The 26,935-nt window shown below is 41.3% G+C and overlaps 1 protein-coding gene across 10 annotated transcripts in view; it reads right to left on the reverse strand.

Moving 5' to 3' along the window:
• RPS6KA5 (ribosomal protein S6 kinase A5) overlaps nucleotides 1-26,935 on the reverse strand; it is a 166,320-nt gene that overhangs the window by 36,300 nt on the left and 103,085 nt on the right. For 8 of the 10 annotated variants that reach the window (XM_065595599.1, XM_065595596.1, XM_005285401.5 and 5 more), the window contains 4 exons: nucleotides 14,424-14,585; nucleotides 10,615-10,740; nucleotides 9,648-9,781; nucleotides 670-763 (listed from right to left, as the gene is read on the reverse strand). In XM_065595599.1, coding sequence (XP_065451671.1) covers nucleotides 670-763; nucleotides 9,648-9,781; nucleotides 10,615-10,740; nucleotides 14,424-14,585 — 516 coding nt within the window. The remainder of the gene's footprint in view (nucleotides 1-669; nucleotides 764-9,647; nucleotides 9,782-10,614; nucleotides 10,741-14,423; nucleotides 14,586-26,935) is intronic. The other 2 variants (XM_065595597.1, XM_065595595.1) reach the window with 1 other exon arrangement.

A 26,935-nucleotide genomic window follows, 5' to 3' on the forward strand; every position in this document is an offset into this window, starting at 1 on the left:
GCCTACCAGCTGTTCCCTCAGACCCTTTCATAAGGGCATAGGGAACATTTTGGGAGGGGGCTGGGGGCATGTCAGGGGTGGAGAGGAGCTCAGCTTCATTACACCTGATCTTCTGCTGGGGAGCTTACACCAGCAGAAGAAGATAGAGTAGGCCCCCAGCTGCTCTGGTTTCCCTGAGGCCACCACTGTCCACTACATTTGAGCTATGCTCGGATACAGTAGATAACTGAGGTTTCTATAACTAAATAAAACTCAAGCACATTCTAATTTTTTTTTTAAAGGAACTGCTTTTAAATCTGGTAATTTATTAAATTATTTGGGTTGCCTCATTTGAGAACAAATAAAATTATGAAATAATCTTTGGTACTTGTGTAGCACCATTAATTCAAGGATTTCCAAGCGTGTTACAAATATCATTTAAACTTCACAATACCTCTGAAGGAACGTAAGTATACCTGAGTTCCCGCAAATACATTTTTATTTATATACAATAAAAATGTAATCTCCTTTGGTTTTAATGCTTTTGCTATAATTTTTCTAGGTAGACAAGACTCAATTAGTTGGAAAAAGCTGCCTATACAGAGTGGCAGTAAGCTTTATCACAAGAGCTTAATGCTATGCACAACAAAATGTGTTTGGAAAATGCTTATTATAGTTTCTTCAAAATACCTGATCATGATAAACTTCATGCAACTTCACTACATTGGGGTGTCCTTCACAGAGTTTCAAAGCTGTTATTTCCCTCTGGGTGTTGGCTTCCATTCTGGAAAATTACCAAGTTTAACAAAGCAAATTTCAAGTCAAAATTGTTACATCTATTTTTTTTAAATTCTTTCTAATCCAGATTTTGGAACATTAGAACAGTTGCCCTTTTGATATACACAATTAGAAGTCAGCACCTTCAAACAAGTAAACTGAACCAACCAAACAAGTGAGTCCTGCAGAGTGGGGCTAAATAAATAAAACAAAACAAATTTATGATTCAGTCATGTCTTGGCATGTTAAGAATAAAAACTTTGTTATTTTACAAACACCATAAGGAATTCAGACTTGCCCATTAGGCTTGAAACATTGGCACTACCTGTTCCACCCTCATGCCAGAGAAGTACTTCCAAAGCTGTATGGAAACATTAAATCCATTTTGGATAAAATAATATCGCTTTAAATAATAGCACTATACTCAACTATAAATGATAGCAGGTCCGTCCGAAGTGGGACAGTTCATGCAGCGCATACTGCCATGTGCATCAGGTAAGGGTGCCAGTTCTGTCTGGGCCACGTCAGGGCTATCAGTATGAACTTGGCTATGTCAACATGTATCTTGTGTATTACCTGTGGGGGCAGCGGTATCAGTGGGAATGCATAAAGAGTGATTTCTCCCAGGTGATTAGGAAGGCATCTCCCAGTGATTGGGGTCCCATTCCTGCTCTCAAGAAAAAGAGAGGGCATCTGTAATTTTGTGAATACATTGATGGGAAGGAAGCCCCATCATTGAAATATGGCTAGTAGGACTTTGCTGTTCATTTACCATTCCTGGTCCTGAGAAAATTGTCTGCTCAGTGTGTCCGCTGTCATGTTCTGGCACCCGGGGAGGTAGGAGACTGTGACATTTATATTGTGATTTATGCACCAGTTGCACAGCCTCATGGTCTCAATGCATAGTGAGTGAGAGTGGGCTCCTCCTTGTCAATTTATACAGAACATGCAGGCTATGTTGTCGGTCATCACACATACTGTTTTGTAATTTATCAGTGGGAGGAAGTGAAGATAGGCATTGTACATCGCGCGTAATTCGAATAGGTTGATGTTTAGTTGGATCTTGGTAGATGATTACCTCCCTTGGATCATATGCTAGTTCAGGTGGGTGCCCTAGCCTATCGAGGCATCTGTTGTGATTATTATTGATGGTAGATCCTGGTGAAAGGGAATCTCTGTGCACACATTCTCCAGTCTTGTCCACCACTGTAGAGATTCCAGTACTTTTGATGGCAGTGTTAGGCTTCTGTTCAGGTTGTGTTTGCTTGATATGTACACTGAACTCAGCCAACCTTGTAGGCAGCACATGTGTAGTCTTGCATGTCTTACCACAAAGGTCATGGCCACCATGTGACCTAATAGTTGTAGGCAGGTTCATGCCGATATTTGTGGGCTAGTCGTGACTACCTAGATAAGATTGGTCAGAGTTATGAATCTGTTCAACGGTAATGATGCCCTGGCCTCTATAGTCGAGGCGAGCCCCGATTAAGTCCAATTGTTATATAGGAACTAGGGTTGCTTTTTGTTTATTTATAACCCTACCTTCCAGAAGAGAGTGATAGTCCTCTGAATGTTGTCTATTGCTTCTAACCAGGTAGGCCCTTTTAGTAAACAATTTAGATATGGGAAAACCATTATCCCTTGTTTGGGGAAGTGTGCCACTACTTCCGCAAGGGAAAGGCCGAAAGGTAGGACTCTGTATTGGTAGTGGACGTTGACTTTGTGGTTCATATTCTTGTTGTTGCTGACATTGGAATGAGATGTTTGTTTCGTTGGTATTGCTGGTAATGTCTCCGTTTCGTGGAAGGTGTATATATACCAAGAGTATGGAGTGTCATTCAGAAATCTTTCATCAAGTGGAGGACCTTGTTTGTTTTGGTAGAAAAAAAGCTTTTCTCTGTCAAATGGGAAATACTCCACTTTCACTTGGAGATCTTTTGGAATCCACGAAGATTGCAGCCATGATGCTCTGTGCATTACTATGGCTGTAGATGTTATTCTCACCGTGGTGACTGCTATGTCCAGGGATACTTGTAGTGCCGTTCTGGCAACCAGCTATCCCTCAGGTAGTACGGCTTTCAATTTTGCAAGCCTCTCCTCTGGGAGGTCATTAATAAATTCGTTCAGCTTGCCATAATTATCGTGGTCATACTTGGCTAGGAGCACACTGTAATTTGCCACTCGGAATTGTAGTGTCACGAAAGAATAGACCTTCTGACTGAAAAGGTCGAATCTCTTGTATTCCTTGTCCTGTGAAGTGGACCTGTACTGTGGTTGTTTGCCGCACTGATTTGCGGCCTCTGCTACTAAGGAGTTGGGTGGTGGGCAGGAAAAAAGGAAGTCCATACCCTTGGCGGGCATGTAGTACTTCTTGTCCGCCCTCTTGCATGCTAGTGGAACAGTAGCTGGTGTTTGCCGGACTGTCTCCGCCAGTTACATGATGGCATCATTTATGACAACGCTATTTTAGAAGTCAACTATGTCTGTAGAATTTGGAGGAGTTTGTGATAGGTGTCCTGAACCCTGGGATCTCCTGACTCTGAGCTACCCTTCTGAACAGTTCTTGGAACTGTTTGAAATTGTCTGCTGTGGTGGGAGGTAGGGGCATTAATACTTCCTCTGGTGATGAACAAGAGTTATGCGCAGATGATGTTATGTCCCGCTTGGTGCCCTCTTCCCTCTCATCCCCCGTTTCCTCCTGGGCTTCCGAGATCTCCATTACAGAGGATGGTGATCTGATTTCACCTCTGGGTTGAGTTGAGGGTCTGTTGTCACGAGTCCTGTACACTGCCCATGGATCCCAAGATGACCATTGCTTGGGGAAGGGCATAGGTGGGCACATCCATGATTATCTGTACCATGGTTGCATGCAAGAGGCCTTTGATTTCATGAGTCCCCAAGGTGGTCTGTATTCTGTAGGTGAAGAATGGTGTGAAGAGAAGACACCCTCTTTCTGGTGGTCATCATCTTTGCTTGAGAATGGTGGGGTGGTAGGCGATACTGCTTGGTCTGATGCTGTATTCTCAGGGGAGCCATCGGTGCCGAAGAGCAGGGACTGCAGCATTGAAAAGACCACGATGTCTTTTTGTTGCAGGAATTTCTGTGGTGGTGTTGGTTTCGGCACCATCGGTATCCATGTCGCTATTTTAGGCGGTACCATGGACTGTGCTGATGACTTGTAGCTCGACTTACTTGGTGTGAACAGTACCATCTTTGCTCTGTCTGTTGGTACCGATGGGGTCGTCGGAGCTGGTGGTGGAGGCACAGCCACTAGTGAGGGTCTTGACACCATGTCTCTCACCTGTGTGGTCAGTGCCGTAGGGGAGGAGGCAGTCTTTGATCTGTGCCTTGACTCCTTGTCCTTCTGATGGGGCTCAGCAGAGGTCCCGGTGCAGATGGTGCCAGAGGTTCCCCGTGCCTCAAGGTGCTCACCCAGGGGTTGATCGGCACCGAGGACAGCGACCTGGCAAAAGACTGTTTCTTTTTATGCAGCTCTCTTTGCAGAGAGGTCATGGCTCTTTTCCATGATCTTTTAGAGGACTGAGTGTTGTCCTTAGTTGAAGTGGATGTGCCCAGGGAGTTCCCTGTAGAAGGAGTCTGTTACCCTGGATTGGAGGCCGGTTGGAGAAATTTCTCATCAGAATAAGTTTTAGATGGAGGTCTCGATCATGCCTGGCCCTCACTTTCAAATTGCTGCAGTGAGTGCACTTCTGGGGAATGTGCAAATCACTGAGACAGTCAACACAGAGAGAATGGCTGTCTGAGATGGGCATAGCTTCGTGGCAAGACCCGCATCTCTTAAAGCCTGGGAACCAGGCATTTTGAATCAGTGTTCCCCACTCTGAGGGGAAAAGAAAAAAAAATTGAACTGATTAAAACAAACTAAACTAAACTAACTATACTAGGAAAAAGCTAAAACTATTTCTAATTATATTTCTCTAGGTTTGAGAGAGACGTTGGCACATCGCCATGGAGTTCTATCTCGGGCCAAGGACGATGGAGAAGGAACTGAGGGGGTTGGACCGTGTGCGTGCTAGATGAGGTACCAACGGCACCGCGAGACGACTACTGCGCACACACGTCCCAGACGGACATGGCTACTGAAAATCTCTGATCAACAGTGGTTGATCACAGTGACATGGTTGAACACACTGACATCTGAAATGGAGCACCCATTCTTGAAGAAGAATCATCAGGTAACAATTATTTTCATTCTATACCGACGTCTCTCTGAATCCAAGACATGTGGGACATAGCTAGCAGTATGAAAAAAAATTTGTAGGGATGGAGAGAAGATAGAACAGTGTTCCTTCTTTCCCCAAAATTAATGTTAATCTATCTTGGGGCAACTGCTTGAAGAACATTCCCACCAAAGGTTGCTTCTGTAGAGGGAAGGTCAGGTCTGTATTGATTTATAAAGGAGCTGATGGATCACCAGTTGCATCCTTTTTGACGTTGAACATGTCCACTATATATTGCAGTTCCCAAGTTGTGCTCAAAATGAAAGGGTGTCACTTATGGTTAGGATTCTGAGGTATGTATTGTGGAGGAAAGACCCTATTATCATGTGGGTTTCCTGTAACCAAAAAGTGACAAACTGAACCACTTTGGATGGTCTTTTCATTTTACTTTTCATTTGCTGTTGAAAGTGATTCCAGGCTCTTAAGAAGAATCCCTTATGTTGTCTTATATTGTCTTGTCATTAGAGGAATCTCTAGGCGTGAGACCAGAAGACTTAGGAGTCACAGTAAAGATGGATCAATAACATACAGCTCCATGACACCTCAGAAATCAGTGTCTGGATTTCCAGCAATACGAAGATTCTGGCTCTCTTTGCACCTATCTTAGACTCTTAGGTAGACAATAGTGTGATAAGGAATTGGGAAGCTCGCAAGAAGTAACCCAGATAATCCCCTCTGTGCTTCATACCTGGATTTATAATACATTTAAAAAACAACTGGATGGAGGTGAGCCAGTTGTTGACATACTGGTTATTTGGGCTAGAAGCAGGGATTGAACCACTTTCCTGATCTGGGCTTTCATCTAGTGTTTCAGGTCCAGATTTTAACCAGGAATTGGAGTCACTTTTCTGGTACATTTGCTATGGATAGGAGCGAAAAGAGTGTCTACCTTTGTATCAGCACTTGTAGTCCTTCTCAGACTTAACTGGAGTAGAGAGTAAATGCCTGGGCTGTGTGTGTGCAACTACCATCTTACCAATCTTCTCCCTGAATAAGAATCCTTCAGAATTGTGTGGCACAGATGATTTACTTATCTACTGTAGGTTTAAACCAGAGTTGGCACCTGACCTCTGAGTTTGCTGCCACAACTTTTGCTGCCTACTTTATATAGAGTATGGATCTGTCCATCATGAACGCAGTAACTAGAGATATTTTCTTTAGTGCTGAATTGAATTCATCATGATACTGAGGCTTTTCAAGTCTTTGCAACAACAAAGTATACGACTGTCTGTGATTTTAGCTCTAACAAAGTCAGTGAAGCTATAAGAGCCACCTTCTAAGGGTGGTTTATATCTTCTTGTGAGTGGGGTTGTTTGGGAAGAAATCACCCTCAGCAGGAATGACCATGTCCACTGCCAGGAATGCAACTTCTACATCAATCTCAGGGAGCATAAAAAGAAAAAAATTAGATTCTAAGACCCTGGGCTTATCTAATGAGACTTTGTCAGGCGTTTTCCATTCTATTCTAATGATTTCTTCTGAGGAGGTTGGAGGGGAATAGCAAATTCTGTTTTAGTTCTGACTGGAAGATATTTGCTACTGGCTTTAACCTGCTCATCCTTTTCCTTTAGCTACCACTTTCTTCCCCTTAGTTGCATACATGTCTGGGGGAAAGAACATTTCGTTTCTCTGGTTATACAGTTTATTATGATCCAAAGGCAAAACCTCTGCTTTTTAGGGAGAGGTGCTAATGCAGGGGTGGGCAAACTTTTTGGCCTGAGGGCCAAATGGAAATTGTATGGCGGGGCATGAAGGCTCATGAAATTGGGGGTAGGCATGTGCAAGGGGGGTGAGGGCTCTGGGGTGGGATCAGAAATGAAGAGTTCAGGGTGCAGGAGGGGGCTCTGGGCTGGGGCAGGGAGTTGGGGGTGAGAGCTCCAGCTGGGGGTGCGGGCTCTGGGGTGGGACTGGGATGAAGAGTTTGGGGTGCAGCAAGGTGCTCCAGGCTGGGGCAGAGGGCTGGGGTACGGGGTTTGTAAGGCTCTGGCTGGGGGTGCTGGCTCTGGGGTGGGGCCATGGATGAGGGGTTTGGGGTACAAGAGGCGGCTCCAGGCTGGGATTGAGGGGTTTGGAGGGTGGGAGGGGAATCAGGGCTGAGTCAAGGGATTGGGGCGCGGGGGGGAGTGGGGAAATCAGGGGTGCAGGCTCTGGGCAGTGCTTACCTCAAGCAGCTCCCAGAAGCATGTCCCCCCCTCTGGCTCCCACGTGGAGGCACAGCTAGGCAGTTCTGCACGCTGCCCTGTCTGCAAGCGCCGGCCACGCAGTTCCCACTGGCTGGGAACTGTGGCCAATGAGAGCTGAGGGGGCGGCATCTGCAGACGGGTCAGCATGCAGAGCCACCTGGCCACACCTCCACATACTACGTAGGAACCGGAGGGGGATCATCCCAGGAGCCGCGCGGAGCAGGAGAAGCTCCTGACTCCACTCCCCGGCTGGAGCACAGCAAGCCCCCGACCCCACTCCCTCGCAGGAGCTGAGGAATGGATTAAAAGGTCTGACTTTTTGGGAGGGGTGGGGGATAGAGTGGGGATGATGGTGCACCTCATCAACTGAAATGTAACTAGAAGAAGCAAAGGGAGAACATCCCTAAGGGAGCTTAGATGTTTATTTTAGGAAGAAAATCTGAAAAGATGCCAAAGTCTTTACTATGTGACTCAATTATTCACATGTGGATGTAGTATAGGACCCTGGAGCTTTTCCCTTTATAGGAGACTGAATCAAGGTGTTCAGGAGTTTTAGACTTACCCTTGAAGAATAATGAGCCTGTGAGGGGAATCCAGTTTGCTGAATCCCAAGAGCTGAAAAGGACTGACCCATATTTCAGGGGAGTCTCGACTGAGGGAGTTGTTGGGGGTTGTGGCATGCGCAACTGGTGATGGGAGAAACAGAAGTCCCAATAAGCTCTCCAGTTTCTGATCTCCGTAAAAAGCTGGCAGTAATCTTTGCAGGTGGACCAACTCTTACCTTCAGCTTGCTCCAGCCTGCACTGGCATACTTGGGGGGCGGGGGGTAGGGGGAGAAATAACAAGAAGGAACTCGTTATGTGATCCTATCTAGGGACAAAGCCCCTGAAAGTTTAGTCCTGTAAGGGAAAGGAAAGAGTAGAGAAAAAGATGTTGCTCACTATCACCAGAGTCAACTTTAAAAGCTAGGTTTCAGAGTAGCAGCCGTGTTAGTCTGTATCCGCAAAAAGAAGAACAGGAGGACTTGTGGCACCTTAGAGACTAACAAATTTATTAGAGCATAAGCTTTCGTGGACTACAGCCCACTTCTTCGGATGCATATAGAATGGAACATATATTGAGGAGATATATATACACACATACAGAGAGCATAAACAGGTGGGAGTTGTCTTACCACCTCTGAGAGGCCAATTAATTAAGAGAAAAAAAACTTTTGAAGTGATAATCAAGCTAGCCGAGTACAGACAGACAGTTAGATAACAAGTGTGAGAATACTTACAAGGGGAGATAGATTTAATGTTTGTAATGGCTCAACCATTCCCAGTCCTTATTTAAACCGGAGTTGATTGTGTCTAGTTTGCATATCAATTCTAGCTCAGCAGTTTCTCGTTGGAGTCTGTTTTTGAAGTTTTTCTGTTGTAATATTTAAAAGCTAGTAATTTTTAAAAGCTAGTAAATTAATGGATAAGGAGCACTGAACTCATGCTCTGTTTGCACCAACCAATACAGAGAATCTGGCATAAAGGCATAAGGGGTGTAGTCAAATCCCAGAGCCTCAAGGACAAGTTTGAACTGCCTCCAATATTTGCAGAAAGAGGTACAGCAAAATATCGCAGACTGGGGGGACTCATGATCCCAAAGTGATCATCTATCTTTCTATCTGGTTACTAAATATTCACACTTCCCCAACCCTTCCCTTCCTTGCCAGCAGTCTACAAACGGATAAACACAATTGTTTCAGTGACTGCTGAGGAAAGGAAAGTAACAACACATTGAAAATAAAATTAGAATTCTATTCATTCTAATTCATCTGCCACTGGCATTCTGGAATCAGAGGATCACAGAAAGTAGGTCAGCTGCCCCCACAGTAGTGTTTCCCTTGTCCTGGGCCCCACAGTGAGTCAGGAAAGGGATACGCATCATCCCTCGTTGGCCCAGTTGAGCTTCTCACAGAAAGTTAATACAGCCTGAGATTATATTAACTTTGTGCTTGTCTCTGAATCCATGCTGGGGATCCCCAGATCAGCTACTGGCTTTATGCTGCCTGAAAGCTGGCTGGGGTGCAGGGAAAGGTGCCATGGACTGCCATTCAGATGGCCCTGACCTTCTAAAGATCCCAAGTGGATCCAGAGACTCTGTGAGAGGACCCAGCAAACTATTCTGCTGGGAGAGGAACGTAATGGGGGCACAAAACAACTGGGAACAAATCTGCACAAGAGAAGTATTATGAAGGTTTCTTTCCTCTTTATCCCATTCTGCAAGAGGCACAATTAGCCCCAAACTTCAAAATCTTCCACTTAAAAAAATTCATATTACCGTATAATGCCTTTTGAATTCTCAAAAGAAAACTGATGTTTTAAACCAACATTTTTTTTCACATGAAAAATTCAGTGAACATTATTCTAGTTCATTGGTGATACTAAGCAAAAAAAAAAAAGTTTCTATCGTCTTAGTAAATATTTAATACCTTTTGCTAATTATTTTTACTGCATATTCTTGGCTAGTTTTCTTGTGTAAACACTTTCGACAGATGGAAAAACTTCCTTCTCCCAGTGGTTTCTCTTTCAGATCCAGTTCATAGTGATGATAAAATGGAGAGTCCTGTCATGAAACTGACTGTATTTAGTTCTGTGGAATACTTTTGGTAGTCAAAGAGACATAATAAATTTTGGTGATAATTATTCATCTGCGTTTAAAGATCCAAAAATACAGTTTTAAAAGAATCTCATTTTGGTAAACAACATAGTATAAATTAAGACTGTCTGAGAATAATAATGTGCAATTATATACATAAACTTCTCTAATGGTGCAGAGGACACACATATTTAAGATACTTTAAACAAAAATTCTGAAATAAATTTACTATCAGAATAACTTTATCTACAAAAATATTCAGATAGTTCCAGGGATGATTTACAGATATTGATCCACTAACTGTGTGGTTATTTGGAGATACCACAATGATGGTCATCATACAGAATCTATTTCTAGCTGTATCTACCTATGCAAATATAAGCAGACGTATCAAAGAAAGAGAGATGTGAGTTACTAATTGCAGCAGCTTTAAAAACATATACTTACGTAGGGGGAGTACCATTTTGACAGTTGAGTAAAAGTATTGTTAACATTTTCATTGCTCTTCTGCTGGTAAGGTGGTGTCTCTGATGTGATTTTTAACAACAGTTTTTCAAGGCTGGACTCAAGTTATTTCTTAACTATATGGTATGTAAATTAAATGCTCTAATTGGCAGAAGATCCATTAGCAGACAAAGAGCAGATAACTGCATAATGACTGTAAATTACTTCTCAACAACTAATTAGTACTTCAGCCTCTGGGCTCAGAATTTATTTAGCCTAGAATAAAATTATTACCTCGTAAATCATAAGCATCTTCAAATTATCAAGGGTTATGTTTATTTAGATATTATCATTACCTTCGTCATAGCACTTCTGGCAATAGTTGTAACTCCAGGTCTTTCAACTCCCATATGAAACTGAACAGGATCTACTGTGGCTGCATTGCGTTTAAACAAGATAGAAGGAGCAACAAAAGAATATCCCTACAGAACAAAGACAGAAAATAAATGTAAAATCTTGAGGTTGTCTGTATAACGTATAATGCAGACAGTAAAAAGTAATCTACTGAAAAATGGGTAAATGTCATTATAGTCAAGGTAAAAATGCAACTTCATTTTAAATCACTAGAAAAGTGCCTTCCTGAAAGAGGTTATACAATCTTCTTTCTTTAAAAAAAAAAAAATAATAATAAGAGATTGTGTAAAAAAAATGCTCAGAAAATCTGACTCACAGATTCAGTTCTTTTTCACTGGTGACAAAGGTTCATACTTCAAACTGGCTAGCTTCTCAAGACACCTATAGTTAAGGTATCAAATAAGTTTACATTATGATGGGGCATATGTCTAAAAATTGCTTTACATGGCCAAACAAAAATGGTATGCTGCATTGTTAGTGGAGTAATCTTCAGTTAATATGTTCAATATATCTAGATCTACAAGAAATTCAAATAAATATTTAAAATTTAAGATAAATATCTTGAACATTATTTGTAGCACACGGAAATATTATAATATTGATGTATTTTTGGTGGACGTATACCCAAATAAGTTGGATTTCTCTAAGTGACTAAGCAAATAAAATCACTTAAAATAAAACAGTATGGATACTTCATAAACAGGGAAGGTTAATTCCCTGTAAATAATAATATATCCAAGACTACAGGTGTAATAGTGACCTGTTTATGATTTTTAAAAGTCTAATTTCCCCACAGTATATATTTAAAGTGCTTGTCTGGTCAATATTTTTTCTTAAGTAATTTTATTTTGTGTATTTGGAAAAATAAGTGACACTAATCTTTTAGAAAACAGATATTAAAGTCTACAAAAATTGAAAGTTATTTAATACCACACAAACCATTCAAATATAACATACTATTTTTTTTTCAATTTCCCAGTGGACTACATGTTGAAAATGGCATTCATTTATGTTCATAATAGACACATACTTTAAAGAACACAACTTAAAGTAAATTCAAAGATATAAATGAAATATGTGACCAAAAAGAATTTACAAGGTGTCTGATACAATTTTCAAATGCATCTAAATCTTATTGAATTTTTAAAAACATGTTTTAGGTGCTCCTGAAAATTATTCCCATCCTGAAATATTATAAGAGCTCAAATCATTACATATCGGAAGAATTCCAACTGCAGGAAGCACAATAAGAAAAAATTTTGAGTGTATTTTTCACCTGTGTGGACAGCGTATTGGTGGATTGCCATTTTCTGTGGAAACATTTATAGGCCCAGGGCCAGAGGGACAAAAATCTGCAAGATTTTGCCTCTATCTTCTCCTCGCTGCATCCACAGAGGCATATGTCCTGAGGTAGAAGTACAGTGTATCGAAGATGGCTGACACTCCCCTTCTCCTTAGTCTCCTCCTCGCCTCCGAGGACATGGGAGATCCACACGAAAGGCAAAAGCAATTAATTAGGGCTTGACAGCCCTAGTACTAATTTGTAGTAGGGCTGTCAAGCAATCAAAAAAATTAATCGTGATTAATCGCACAATTAAACAGATTAATTGTGCGATTAATCACACTGTTAAACAATAATCGAATACCATTTATTTACTTTTTTGATGTTTTCTACATTTTCAAATATATTGATTTCAATTTCAACACAGAATACAAAGTGTACAGTGCTCACTTTATATTCATTTTTATTACAAGTGTTTGCACTGTAAAAAGACAAAAGAAATAGTATTTTTCAATTCACCTAATACAAGTACTGTAGTGCAATCTCTATCATGAAAGCTGAACTTACGAATATAGAATTATGTACAAAAAACTGCATTCAAAAGTAGAACAATGTAAAATTTTAGAGCTTGCAAGTTCACCCAGTCCTACTTCTTGTTCAGTCAATCGCTCAGACAAAAGTTTGTTTACATTTACAGGAGATAATGCTGCCCGCTTCTTGTTCAAAATGTCACCTGAAAGTGAGAATAGGCATTCTCGTGGCACTATTGTAGCCGGCGTTGCAAGATATTTATCTGTCAGATGCGCTAAAGATTCACATGTCCCTTTATGCTTCAAACACTATTCCAGAGGACATGCATCCATGCTGATGATGGGTTCTGCTCAAAAACCATCCAAAGCAGTGCGAACCGATGCATGTTCATTTTAATCATCTGAGTCAGATGCCACCAGCAGAAGATTGATTTTGTTTTTTGGTGGTTCAGGTTCTATAGTTTTCGCATCAGAGTGTTGCTCTTTTAAGGCTTCTGAAAGCATGCTCCCTACCTTGTCCATCTCAGATTTGGAAGGCACTTCAGATTCCTAAATCTTGGGTCAAGTGCTGTAGCCATCTTTACGAATCTCACATTGGTACCTTCTTTGTGTTTTGCCAAATCTGCAGTGACAATATTCTTAAAACGAACAACAACATGTACTGGGTCATCATCCGAGACTGCCATAACATGAAATATATGGCAGAATATGGGTAAATCAGAGCAGGGGATGTACAATTCTCCCCCAAGGAGTTGAGTCACAAACTTAATTAATTCATTATTTTTTTAATGAGCATCATCAGCATGGAAGCATGTCCTCTGGAATGGTGGCTGAAGCATGAAGGGGCATACGAATGGTTAGCATATCTGGCACGTAAATACCTTGCCATGCTGGCAACAAAGGTGCCATGCAAATATCTGTTCTCACTTTCTGGTGACATTGTACATAAGAAGAGGACAGCATTATCTCCTATAAATGTAAACAAACTTGTTTGTCTTAGAGATTGGCTGAAAAAGAAGTAGGACTGAATGGACTTGTAGGCTCTGAAGTTTTACATTGTTTTGTTTTTGAGTGCAGTTATGTAACAAACAAAAAAATCTACATTTGTAAGTTGCACTTTCAGGACAAAGAGATTGCACTACAGTACTTGTCTGAGATGAATTGAAAAATACTATTTCTTCTGTTTATCATTTTTATAGTGCAAATATTTGTAATCAAAATATATACTTTGATTTCAATTACAACACAGAATACAAGATATATATGAAAATATAGAAAAACATCCAAAATACTTAATAAATTTCAATTGGTGTTCTCTTATTTAATAGTGTAATTAAACCTGCAATTATTCGTGATTCTTTTTTTTTTTGAGCTAATCACGTGAATTAACTGCGATTAATCGACAGCCCTAATTTGTACATAGGAATAATCAGACAAAACCAGCATTCCAGTTATCAAATAAATTAATTTGCTTCTGTATTTGGTTAAAAGAATCTGGTAGCAAAGATATTTCCTTATGTAATAGACCTGATCCTATCCCACTGAAATCAACAAGAGATTTGACATTGACTTCCATGGGGTAGGATTGGGCCCAAAAATGATACTAATGAAATCTAATTTTTCATATGTAACAGTGGTTAAATGAGAAACATGTATTATATAATAATAAGTGTACAAGAGTGTAACACTGGCTGTTCATTAAACTATCAACTTTACTAATGATTCACAATTTCTATCCTCAAGAAAGATTTATATAAAAGGTATAACATAGCATAATTTATCTGTTAAAACTACATTAACAATCCAATTCTGAACATTGATTCTGTATTCAACTCCCAATAACTTCAATGGCAATTGCAAACATACATGGCAAGGACAAAATCTGGCCATACATGTGGGAAATGCATCTTTTAAGGGAGTTGTAATATTCTACAATTACCTGAAATATTCTCTCTGAAGTTTGTGGTGTGGCTGCAGGAGAGTATGTGGGATCCATTTCTGTAAACTCCTCTGCAAAGTTACTAACGTCCAACTCATCCCGGATTACTGGTTTAAACGGAGCTGGTATTTTTTTGGCAGCTAAATCGTCCCAGTTTATTTTCTAAACCCAGAAATAACAAATGAACTTTGAATCAAAATGTAAATTTAACAAGACAGACATATTAAAAGGAGAGATTAATATTTCCAAATTGAAACAGCCCCTGTTCACTGCTTATAGAAGTCAGGAAGAACTGTTGAGGCTATGTCCCCTTATATATTCCTCAGGTTGGAGGCAGAAGAACTAAGCAGCATTTGTGCATAGCCATATGGACACTGCTCTCAAAAAAAAAATGTCTGATTGTGTGCTGAAAATGAATACTTCACTTAGAGCAGGGATCTGTCCACACAATGTTTGAAAAAAGTAAACATCCATCAGTTATAAAAATAATTCCCTTACCATTGTTTTGAACAAATCTATAGCCTAATGCAAAAAAAAATGGCAAATTGAAATATGGCAAGGAAATAATGCACAATGAGAAAAGGCACCTGAGTCTTCCAGTGAAAATGGTTCTGATTTCACTCAGTTATGACACATTGAAAGGGAAATTTCTTACCTGATAATTTTCTGTTAGCAGCTTCTCTCAGAATTCATTACTAATGGATAATTCCCCCCCCACACACACCTGTGGAATTTGGAGATTGTCCGATGTTGTTGCTAGAAGGCCGAAAATTAAGCTCCACCCTTCAGCTCAGGCCACCAGAACGCTTCTTCCACAGCCGCAGAAACAGTCCAGAAACTCATTATTAGCACTAAGAGAACATGATATAATGTATTAAATTGGCCTCAAGACAATATATGTCTGTCTCCCTTTACAGAAAATTTCAATTTATACTCTGGTCATTTACCAGACTACCAGGTGGGTTGAATTCAGAGAGAAGCTGCTAACAGAAAGAAAATTATTAAGAAATTTCTCATTCTATTGCACAGCTTTTCTCCTCATCCATTACTTATAGGAAGTAGTGAGAAGTAAATTCCAGAAGTGTGGGGGATGGGGCTCAGGAGGGCAGATATACTATAATAATTAAACAACAGGCAAGAATGGACATGCCTCCAGATAAAGCAAGAACTTTATAAACTAAAGAGTTATGTGGGAACCAACTCAGTAGCACCTTCCTATTAAAAGACATCTCTGAAGAGACATTAAAATTTACTCTGCAAATCTTCAGCCTTCCTCTAGGCTTCTGTGAATAGTTTTCCAAATGCCTAATATGCCAATTAGTGCATGAATTTTATATCTTGCCTGCAGCAACCTTGACGATGTAAGGCCTTGGCATTTTGGACAGAATGAAATGGACAGGATACAATTGGCATATGTACGCCATATGCTTGAGATATATCTTTAGAGCTGTAGGAATACCCATTTATGCCACAACCTTCCAGGAGTTAGAACAAAATGATGGGAGAAGTATTTCCCCAGAATTGTGAAAAGATGAACTTACTTTGAACAGAAAGATATCTGAAGCTATAAGAATAACCTTTTTTCCTAATGACAAAAGCGGTGTGGTTCTTGTACATATATGGGGACTAATTTCAAAACTTGCTTTTCAGAGGTAATGGCAACAAGAAAGACCAGCCTCAGGCTTCTTTAATTTGTCATTGTGATTAAATTGGGCACCAGATACTCAAAAAGAGAATCTGATGTGCCTGTCTACAAAATGCCACTATGCTGGTAACCACACGTTTAAGATGCTTGATTGTCGGACTCCAGCCAAACCTCCTGGAGAAACACTAGCGTAACTGACATCACCAGAACTTTGTATTTATTATAATAGTTGTATTACAATAGCATCTAGAAATCAGGGCCACGTTGTGCTGAGCACTGCCCAAAAGAGCCTGCCATTTCACCTCGCAGCAGAAACATAAATTTGACCAGATTAATGATGAAATATCCTGGTTGAGTTCTGTGTGGATACCAAACTATCAGAAGCTAATAGACAATTCATGGTGAATGACACTTGTCTTCCAACACTCATTCTGTTAACCGCAGGTGTGACCAGTATGAATGGAGTCACTGCTACAAAATGTCTTGTGTTTTCTGCATGAAAAACATGAAGTCTTTGTCTATCTGGAAAGTCTAAAGTGCTTTCTGGGTCAGTGGAGCACTAGGAAGACCACTACAACGCTCCCTTTCCCTCTTTTCTGTGTCCTTTATGTGAATGGTCTTCAAAGATAGATTCTTTTTGGACCAGGACATTTTTCCATTGGCACAGGCATCTGGTTATTCCCTGGTTTTGGAAGGTATATAAACATTTAATCATAAGCCAACCTCTAATGAGGTGGGATGCTTTCTCTGCAAGTACCATAATTGCCCACTATGTGGTATCTTGCAACTTCAACTGATTCAGCTATCGGTCACTAGATACTGGATTTAATGGACCACTGGTTCTATCCTATATTGCCATGTTTGTTTGTTTTTTTAGATACACCCTGAATTTAAAGGATGTGTATTATGAGATTTTAGAAATTTGTCTTCCAAGTATGCTTGCTTCCATAGTGAGTATGCAAGGGTCTACAATGAAATTAGGGTTGACTTTCAGCATGTTGTTTGTACTTACTTGCCCACAAAGGATAATTTGGATCTGAAAAGGATACCTAATTTTGCACTGCATCAAGTGCATGGTTCTTTGTCCCCAGAAGGAATTTCAGCAGGCGCATTTTGAGAAACCCACTCAGGGGATGAAGTTGATGTATGACACTAGCAATCCTAGCCTTTGGATGAACCCTCAGGAAATGACTGATGCAATAAAGTTTTGGTTCTTTGCAAATCTTTATCATTTTGTTAAAATTACAGCAAGAACCAGCTCTGTTCTGACCTCTGGAGGTATGTCTACACTGCAATTAAAAACCCATGGCTGGTCCAAGATAGCTGACTCGGGCTTGCATGTTGTTTAGGTATGAGTATAGAGTGTAACGTGAGACCTGTGCCTTGCTGTGACTACCACCAGACACTCAAGACTCTGCGTAGAGGGAGGATCAGAAGGAAGAGTCTTGCACAGAAATTGTGAGGTTTCAGACACAAAGGTTCTTTTTATCTGGCATGCTGAGGATTTTTTTGGTTTGGAGGAAAATTAATCTGGCTTCCCTTTGAAGCTTCTGCTCAAGATTTCTCCCCTTTACCAGGGAACAGTCCCTTCTTGGATACCCTTGGTGTTGATAGCAATCAATGAATGGCTATGCTAGCTTTGACCATGAAGGTTGAGGACTCTCTATAATCTCAGCTACTAATATCTCTAATGTTCCCCCCAAAAGCTCCTTACCTCTAAGTCCAGATTCACGCTCCATTTTGGTCAATGTCATGGTCATAGGAATTTAAAAATCATAAATTTCATGATTTCAGGTATTTAAATCTGAAATTTCAGTGTTGTAAGAGTGGGGGGGGTGAGGTCGCAAGGTTATTGTAGGGGGCGTTGTGTACTGCTACCCTTACTTCTTCACTGCTGCTGGTATGGTACGGTATTGCCACCCTTACTTCTGCACTGCTCCTGGCTGGGAGTTGCCTTCTAAGCTGGGCGTTCGGCCAACAGCTGCCGTTCTCCAGCCACCCAGCTCTGAAGGCAGCGCAGAAGGGTGGCAATAACTGCAACCCCCACTGCAACTCCCTTTTGGGTCAGGATTCCCAATCTGAGAAATGCTGGTCTCCCTCTGAAATCTGTATAGTGTAGGGTAAAGGCACACAAAAGACCAGATTTCCCATGAGGGGGGAGGCCAGGTTTCACAGTCCATGATGCATTTTTCATGGCCGTGAATTTGGTAGGGCCCTAACTATGAATCATAGAAGATTAGGGTTGGAAGAGACCTCAGGAGGTCATCTAGTCCAACCTCCTGCTCAAAGCAGGACCAACCAAATCATCCCAGCCAGGGCTTTGTCAAGCCAGGCCTTAAAAACCTCTAAGGATAGAGATTCTACCACTTCCCTAGATAGCCCATTCCAGTGCTTCACCACCCTCCTAGTGAAATAGTTTTTCCTAATGTCCAACCTAGACCTCCCTCACTTAAGACCAACCTAGACCTCCTCCCAACTTGAGACCATTGCTTCTTGTTCTGTCATCTGCCACCACTGAAAACAGCCTAGTTCCATCCCCTTTGGAACGCCCCCCTCCCCCTTCAAGTAGCTGAAGGTTGCTATTAAATCTCCCCTCACTCTTCTCTTCAGCAGACTGAATAATCCCAGTTCCCTCAGCCTCTCCTCATAAATCATGTGCTCCAGCCCCCTAATAATTTTCGTTGCCCTCCACTGGACTCTCTCAAATTTGTTCACATCCTTTCTGTACTGGGGGGACCAAAACTGGACGCAATACTCCAGATGTGGCCTAATAAAGAGAAATAATCACTTCCCTCGATCTGCTGGCAATGCTCCTACTAATGCAGTCCAATATGCCATTCCTCTTTCTGGCAACCAGGGCACACTGTTGACTCATATCCAGCGTCTCGTCCACTGTAATCCCCAGGTCCTTTTCTGCAGAACCGCCGCTTAGCCAGTTGGTCCCCAGCCTGTAGCAGTGCATGGGATTCTTCCATCCTAAGTGCAGGACTCTGCACTTGTCCTTGTTGAACCTCATCAGATTTCTTTCGGCCCAATCTCCAATTCGTCTAGATCATTATGGACTCTATCCCTACCCTCCACATCTCTACCTCTCCCCCCAGCTTAGTGTCATCCACGAACTTGGTGAGGATGCAATCCATCCCATCATCCGGATCATTAATGAAGATGTTGAACAAAACCGGCCCCAGGACCAACTCCTGGGGCACTTCGCTTGATACCAGCTGTCAATTATGAGAGCCCCTGTGTGGGAGAAAAGCTACAGCAAACACTCCCTTGGGGGGAGAAGGCACAGGACAAGAAGTTTAACCCCTGATTTTCACCACACTTGTTCCTTAACAACAGTAATCGCTACTTTTTGAAGGACATGCTTGCTTTTGCCTTTTTAGGATTCAGAGTCTCTGGGACTTGCAAGACTCAACCCCCCCATCCCCATATGTATCATGAGAATTCCCTGATTCATAGTGGAAGGAATGGGAGCTGTGTAGAAGCCATGTTTCTTTTCCCAGGAAGCTAGAGACCCACTTCAATATCTTGTGGCGGTGGTGAGGAGGCAGCAGGGGGAGGACTATGGATCCTTTCAGGGGGTTTCCCCTGCCAGTCCAGATCTGTTGCAGGACTTATCCCCCAGAGCTGGCTGGATAGTTTCCTTCTCATCCTTAGACTCTCTCCACAAAAGCTCAGGAATTCCAATTGAACTCTTCTGCATTAGAGTCCTGGTTCCTTGGGGCAGGGTGGGGACCAGACATACTGGTCTTTTTGTGAGCCCCAGCTCATAAGGCATAATTCACTCTCTGTAGAGCCTGTAAATACTACCTCACTTAGGGAACACTGCTTATACTTAAGCTAGGTGTTTGCAGGAGAGCTCTACTATGCCTGAGTGGGGGCAGAGGAGTCCAGCAGGGAGCTGCTGCAGCTGCAGATCTAGATGGTTGAAACCACCATGTTGCTATTTACCCAGTCCAGATGATGATGACGATAAGAATGATTATAAATTGCAACTGCATGAAAATGAATAAAACAAAAGGTTTGAAAACAAAAATGATTGTGAAAAGCCGAACCGCCAACTTGTTCTACTACTGGATGCAGAAAATCTGGTGGCCTGATGCGCTGAAGGATGGAGTTTAGTCAAAGTCTCCAGCAACAACCGTGGACCACCTCCAAATTCCAGAGATGGGGGGCATTAGCCCATTAGTAATGAATGAGGAGAGAAGCTGTGAAACAGAAAAAAAAGAAATCTACTTTGTGCACCCACACTATATTCTCAACAGGATTTGTTCACAATAAATAATAATAAAGATAATAAAATACACAGATAAGGAATGCTATAGAATGAAACCACACATAATTTACTATGTTCCTATAACGTACAAAGCAGTGATAGTAGGACAATGACTTTCAAAGTTTCAGTTTGGACAGGTTGGGGAGGATAAGAAATCAGGCAACAGAAATGTATAGTAACTAACACTGGAAATGACCAGCATATAAATCAGGGGTCGGCAACCTTTCAGAAGTGGTATGCCGAGTCTTCATTTATTCACTCTAATTTAAGGTTTCGTGTGCCAGTAATACATTAAAGTTTTTAGAAGGTCTCTTTCTATAAGTCTATAATATATAACTAAACCGTTGTTGTATGTAAAGTAAATAAGGTTTTTAAAATGTTTAAGAAGTTTTATTTAAAATTAAATTAAAATGCAGAGCCCCCCCCAGACCAGTGGCCAGGACCCAGGGTGTATGAGTGCCACTGAAAATCAGCTCGCGTGCTGCCTTTGGCACGCATGCCATAGGTTGCCTACCCCTGATATAGATAAAGACTTTAATGGTGAGAATAGTCAAAAAAGAGCAGATTTGAGGTATATGAAAAAGACAATTGATACACTTTCACCAAGATACTAGATATGTAGGGTGCAGATGCAGGAGAAAAGGAAATAATAGTCAAAGATTACACCAGGGTAACTTGTGCCTTCTGAAAAGGTGGTTCTGTGGATGATTACCCACCAGAATCTATAATGAGACTCACCATAATCATTTCAGTGAATAGCCAATAGATAGCAACAATTTTAGTTCATTCATAACATTCTGCTTTGAATTAATGATTAAACATTACTGGATGTATAATTTGTGTTTTATACATGATCTGTTTCCCCCCTTCTCTCCTGGTCAAAATAATTCTGACAAAACTTCTTCACCACTGCTCTTCTTCACCACCCTTGTTGAGCTCCATGTCTTATGGAGAGTTATGGCACTGTGATCTCCCTGAGGGACTCAATAATACAAGATTTGCTTTCATTTGAGCAACATCACAAATAACGAGACCCTTACAAGTGACTTAGCAAACCTCACCCTAGATCAGTGGTTTTCAAACTCTGGGTCGTGGAATATAAGGCACTGGATCACGGTGGCTCTGGTCAGCACCGCCAAACGGGCCATTAAAGTCCCGTCGGTGGTGCTGCCCGTCTAAAGCAGGCTAGTCCCTACCTGTTCCGACACCGTGCTGCACCCCGGAAGCAGCCAGTGGCAGGTCTGGCTCCTAGGTGGGGGGGCCATGGGGCTCCACGTGCTGCCCCTGCCCCAAGAACCGGCTTGTGCGCCTCCACCTAGGAGCCAGACCTGCTGCTGGCTGCTTCCGGGGTACAGCACAGTCCATGGTGCCAGGACAGGCAAGAAGCCAGCCTTAGCACCCCAGCTGCACCGCTAACCGAGAACCGCCCAAGGTAAGCCCATACCCCAACCCCGCGCCCCATTCCCTGCACCAGCCCTAAGCCCTATCCCAAACTCTGAGCCCAAACCCAGAGCCCCTCCTGCACCCCAAACCCCTCATCCCCAGCCCCACCCCAGAGCCTGCACCCCCAGCCCAGAGCCCTTACCCCCTTCCACACCCCAACCCCCTGCCCCAGACCAGAGACCCCTCCCACACCCTGAACCCCTCATTCTGGGCCCCACCCCGCAGCCCTCACACCCCCCCACACCCCAATCCTCTGCCCGAGCCCCTCCCACACCCTAAACCCCTCATCCCCAGCTCCCTTGAGTCGTAGGCATCAACAATTTTCTTCAACTGGGTCGCCAGAAAAAAAGTTTGAAAACCATTGCCCTAGATAATAAGTCTGAGTAAAAGGTTTGGAAGATTATCTCCCTTACAGACCTCTGAGATCAGACAGACTGGTTAAAGGGGAAAGAGTTAAGGTCAGAGTGTCTCTCTTATATAGAAAGTTCTGCTTAGCATTAACAGAAGTTGCTACTACTCCTCCATAATAAAAATAAGCAATTGTGATTTCTTACATATTTGAAACTAGAGAACCGACATGAAATTCCATTTCTTTTCTCCCAACTTTTGTCTGTCTTGACTATTTAGACTGTAAGGTCCTTAGAGCAGGCACTATTTTGGAATAGTATCTTGCATCTAGGCCCATTCTTGGTTGGGGCTACTAGGTGATACCGTAATGCAAATTAAATAACACATTAAATTAATAAACAAACAAACAGTGGCAACAAAACAAGCTGTTTTGCAGGGGATAGGAGTTATGTAGGTCCCGAGGCAGGAAATTTTATGTGAGGTTCTTGAGTAACAGTCCATTCAACCGAAGCGTAGCATTAACAGACATTATAAGGAGCAGTGCTCAGACCTCAGCTGAAAGTATGTATCTGCATACTACAAGCCTTTGGGGTAAGGAAGAAGAAGGAGAAGCATAAGGAATACCCTGGAACACCCCACTCCAAATTAAGGAAAGAAATAATGAGAATTTTAAAAGAAATTTTTCTGACAATATTTGGCACTTCTGTGTAAGTAGTGCTGTGCTAATACAGTACTTGAGTCTTAATGTACCTCTTGAAACAGGACTAAACAAAGTACATTAACTATTAATGTGCATAAGCAGGGCCCATGGACAGTTAGTCTGTGGCAGGCTAGAATCACAAATTCACACCCCATAAGAACATAAGGATAGTCCATACTGGGGCAGACCAAAGTTCCATCTAGCCAGTATTCTGTCTTCTGACAGTGACAGGTGACAGGTGCTTCAAAGGGAATGAACAGAACAGGATAATCATCAAGTGATCCTTCCCTGTAATCCAGTCTCAGCTTCCAGCTGTTGGGATTTAGGGACACCTAGAGCATGGGGTTGCATCCCAGACCATCTTGGTTATAGCTATTGATAGACCTATCCTCCATAATCCTCCAGTTGCATCTACCAGTCTAATACCAGGTTTTCCTTGGAAGGGAGATCATCTTGTTATGCTCTCTGTTGTGTACACTGATTTCAACCACTTCTGCAGTGAATGAAGGTGAAATCTGGCATGCTGTGACATGTACATACACACTGACATGTGCCTAAGAAGCTTTGGATAATTTTTAATTGGTTTTAATACTGGTTGCTCATGAAGCTGCCGTATGGTGTCTGTCATTGGAATCTGTTGCAGTACGTATGCCTTCGACAATTTGGTATCTAACACTGCTCCTATGAAATTCTATGCTTTATGCTGGGGTCAGTGTGGATTTGTCTTTGCTGACCTTCAGGTCCAGAGAGATGAAGAGGTTTAAGGTCTTGACTAGACACTGACTTGCTATGGAGGAGAGGAGCTTCGTATCAGCCATTTGTCTACCTACAGGTAAACCTGGACTCCTTGTCTTCTTAGGTGTGCTGCCACCACAGTGAGGAACTTGGTAATACCCTTGAGATAGTAGAAAGACCAAAAGGTAGGACTACTGTACAGATTGTGGGATGCCTCCAGGGTGGATAAAAAAAATATTTTTTGGAAGAAAAAAAAAAGATTTTTTTAAAATTTAAATCTTATTTTTTATTTTGTTATTTAAGCTACAATATATTTTTTCTTTTTAAAAATAAACCTGTTTAAAATCAAATCTGAATGTACTACAAAATATGTTAAGGCTAAAAGTTAAAATTAATTAAAACATTTAAATAAAAAAAATAAATATGCTGAACCCACAGCCCTCTATTAAAATTTTTGAGTTAAAGACTGCTTTTCTATATAAAGAAAGGTGTTTTCCCCCTGATTCTTACTTTTGAGGTCAAGCTTTATAAATATGGCACAACAGGTCAGCCTAAGTAACTTTCTCATTTTCAAGAGACTTAGGTGAAACTAGGAACTTACCGCCCCAGTCACTTTCACCCCTAGGCATATTTGAAGATATTTTCAGGGTGATCTGAAATAATCAGTTTAATTTATTGACTACAGTTAATCCCCCTGTTTAATAAATCATTTAGTTGCAAATGTGAAACAAGTTTTGGATACATAAACATCTCTTATCAAATATTTAAGGTTGTTTTGTATAATGAAAAATTTTTTATCCTCTTTTGTGTGTTTAATTAAATTCCACTTAACATCCTAATGCAGTTTGACACAAACCATAAGCAAAAAGTCAATTCAATAAGCAATATATCATTCACAATTTTCTAACATATTAAAATGTACAATTAATAAGAATCTGAAAATGTTAAGCTATACAATTCCTTAAATAACTGTATATCATTATACTGTACTTTCCTAGGCAGAAAAAAAATGCATCAAACCTATTGTAAAGGTTCTATTGAGTTGTAAATCAATGCATTTTAATGGTCATATCAACTAATGAGAATGCACCTTTCTTTAGGAAATAAAAAGTATAGATGAAAATTTTGATAAAAATAGGTTATTTAAATCAAGGCTTTCTACTTAGTGATTTAAGTAGCTAATTTAAATCACCTTGATTTAAATCAATCCATCCTGGATGTCCCTACTGATAATTGTAGAAATTTTCTGTGCACCAGGAATATTGAGCTGTGGAAGTAGGCATTATGCAGTCAAAGAGACATGAACAAGTCCATGGGATCCAGTGAGGGGATGATAGAGACTAGGTGACCATCCTGAACTTGAAATGGCAAATGAAGGCATTGAGATGTTGAAGGTCTAGAATGGGTTTCCACCCACATCTCTTCATTGTGATCAAGTAATAGTGGGAGTAGAAGCCTTCCCTCTGAATGCTTGAGGAGTGACACTGGCAGACCAGGTACCAGCTCATGCCAAGGCCCCTAGAGCTCAACTGTACATTGACACTATATAGCTGCAAAAAACAACAAAGAGTCCAGTGGCACCTTAAAGACTAACAGATTTATTTGGGCTTAAGCTTTCATAGGTAAAAAACCTCATTTCTTCAGATGTTACCCCCTGATACGATATAGGTGGAAACCAGTCTAACTCACCCTGTGTGTTGGTATTGTTAAAATAGGTATTAGATTTATAAAAATGTATTTAATGTCTAGACTTTATTAAATGCTTGTGAGTTGCTGCATGCACTAATCCAACTTATAATATCTATAGCCCATGTTATAAAAGTAGTATTCAAACGTTTGCTCTGAAACTCTAAACCTCCCCAGTAAAGAAAGATGCATTACCAAGTGTGAAATACTAGTTCTCCACAAGAGGTGTCTGTGACGGGTTCAGTCACAAACTCCCTCAAGACTGTCACTAGATGTGCTGGAATACCACTGAGAGCCAACCCCCCTGCCAGAGAAGGCTTCCTTCCACTCCCGTCTTGCTGAGTTAGACACTCCAGTCAGCTACAGCACAGACCAAGAGGTTGGGCCATGCCCCACTGCAGTACACAGAAACTAAGATTCACTTAGCCCAGGGGTTTCTCAGTTAACAGGGACTTTCCCAGCACCCAGTATTCAGTCTTTCTCAGAGCCTAAACCCCAAATGAATCCATTTTACTCTGTATAAAGCTTATACACGATAAACTCATAAATTGTCCGCCCTCTATAACACTGATAGAGAGATATGCATAACTGTTTGCTCCCCCAGGTATTAATTACTTACTCTGGGTTAATTAATAAGCAAAAGTGATTTTATTAAATATAAAAAGTAGTATTTAAGTGGTTCCAAGTAATAACAGACAGAAGAAGGTAAGTTACCAAGCAAAATAAAACAAAACATGCAAGTCTAAGCCTAATACAATATGAAACTGAATATAGGTAAATCTCACCCTCAGAGATGTCCCAATAAGCTTCTTTCACAGACTAGACTCCTTCCTAGTCTGGGCCCAATCCTTTTCAGATCAACATTGTGGCTTATGGCCTGGGTCCAGCAATCACTCACACCCCCATAGTTACTGACCTTTGTTCTAGTTTCTTTCAGGCATCTCTTTGGGGTGGGGAGGCCATCCCTTGAGCCAGCTGAAGACAAAATGGAGAGGCTTCCAGGGCCTTTTATATTCTCTCTCGTGGGCGGAAACCCCTTTGTTCTTCTGTGCAAAGTCACAGCAACAAGATGGAGTTTGTAGCCACCTGGGCAAGTCACATGTCCATGAATGATTCAGCTTTTTGCAGGCCGACATCATTGTTTACATGTTAGTTTGAACGTTCCCAGGAAAGCTCAGATGTGGATTGGAGTCTCCCAAAGATCATTGTCAGTTAAGTGTTTCTTGATTGGGCACTTACTGAGAATAGTCCTTTCTCAAGAAGCTGATCAAATGCTTCACTGATGTTACTTAGAATCAAATACATTGAGATACAAGTACATAGCCAATATTCATAACTTCAAATACAAAAATGATACACACATACAGATAGCATAATCATAACCAGCAAATTACAGCCTTTCCATAGACACCTTACTTGACCTCCTTTGTACAAGATTTGGTGCAACTATAGGACCTTAGTTGCCACAACGATCTATAAGGTCACAGTTCATGTCAATAACGTCACAGTGTCATCTCCTGCCCAACAAAAGAAGGACCATAGACATCATTGTGAAACATCAGTGAACAAAATATTTTGTTGATTGCTTTCCCCACACCCATGAAGAATAGAAGTTCACAAGCACTCGTCCCATCAGCTTGAACTCTGAGGGAATAAAAATCCTTGTCAAAAAGAAA

Source organism: Chrysemys picta, chromosome 4, assembly GCF_011386835.1.
Source record: "Chrysemys picta bellii isolate R12L10 chromosome 4, ASM1138683v2, whole genome shotgun sequence".
Classification (NCBI taxonomy): domain Eukaryota; kingdom Metazoa; phylum Chordata; order Testudines; family Emydidae; genus Chrysemys; species Chrysemys picta.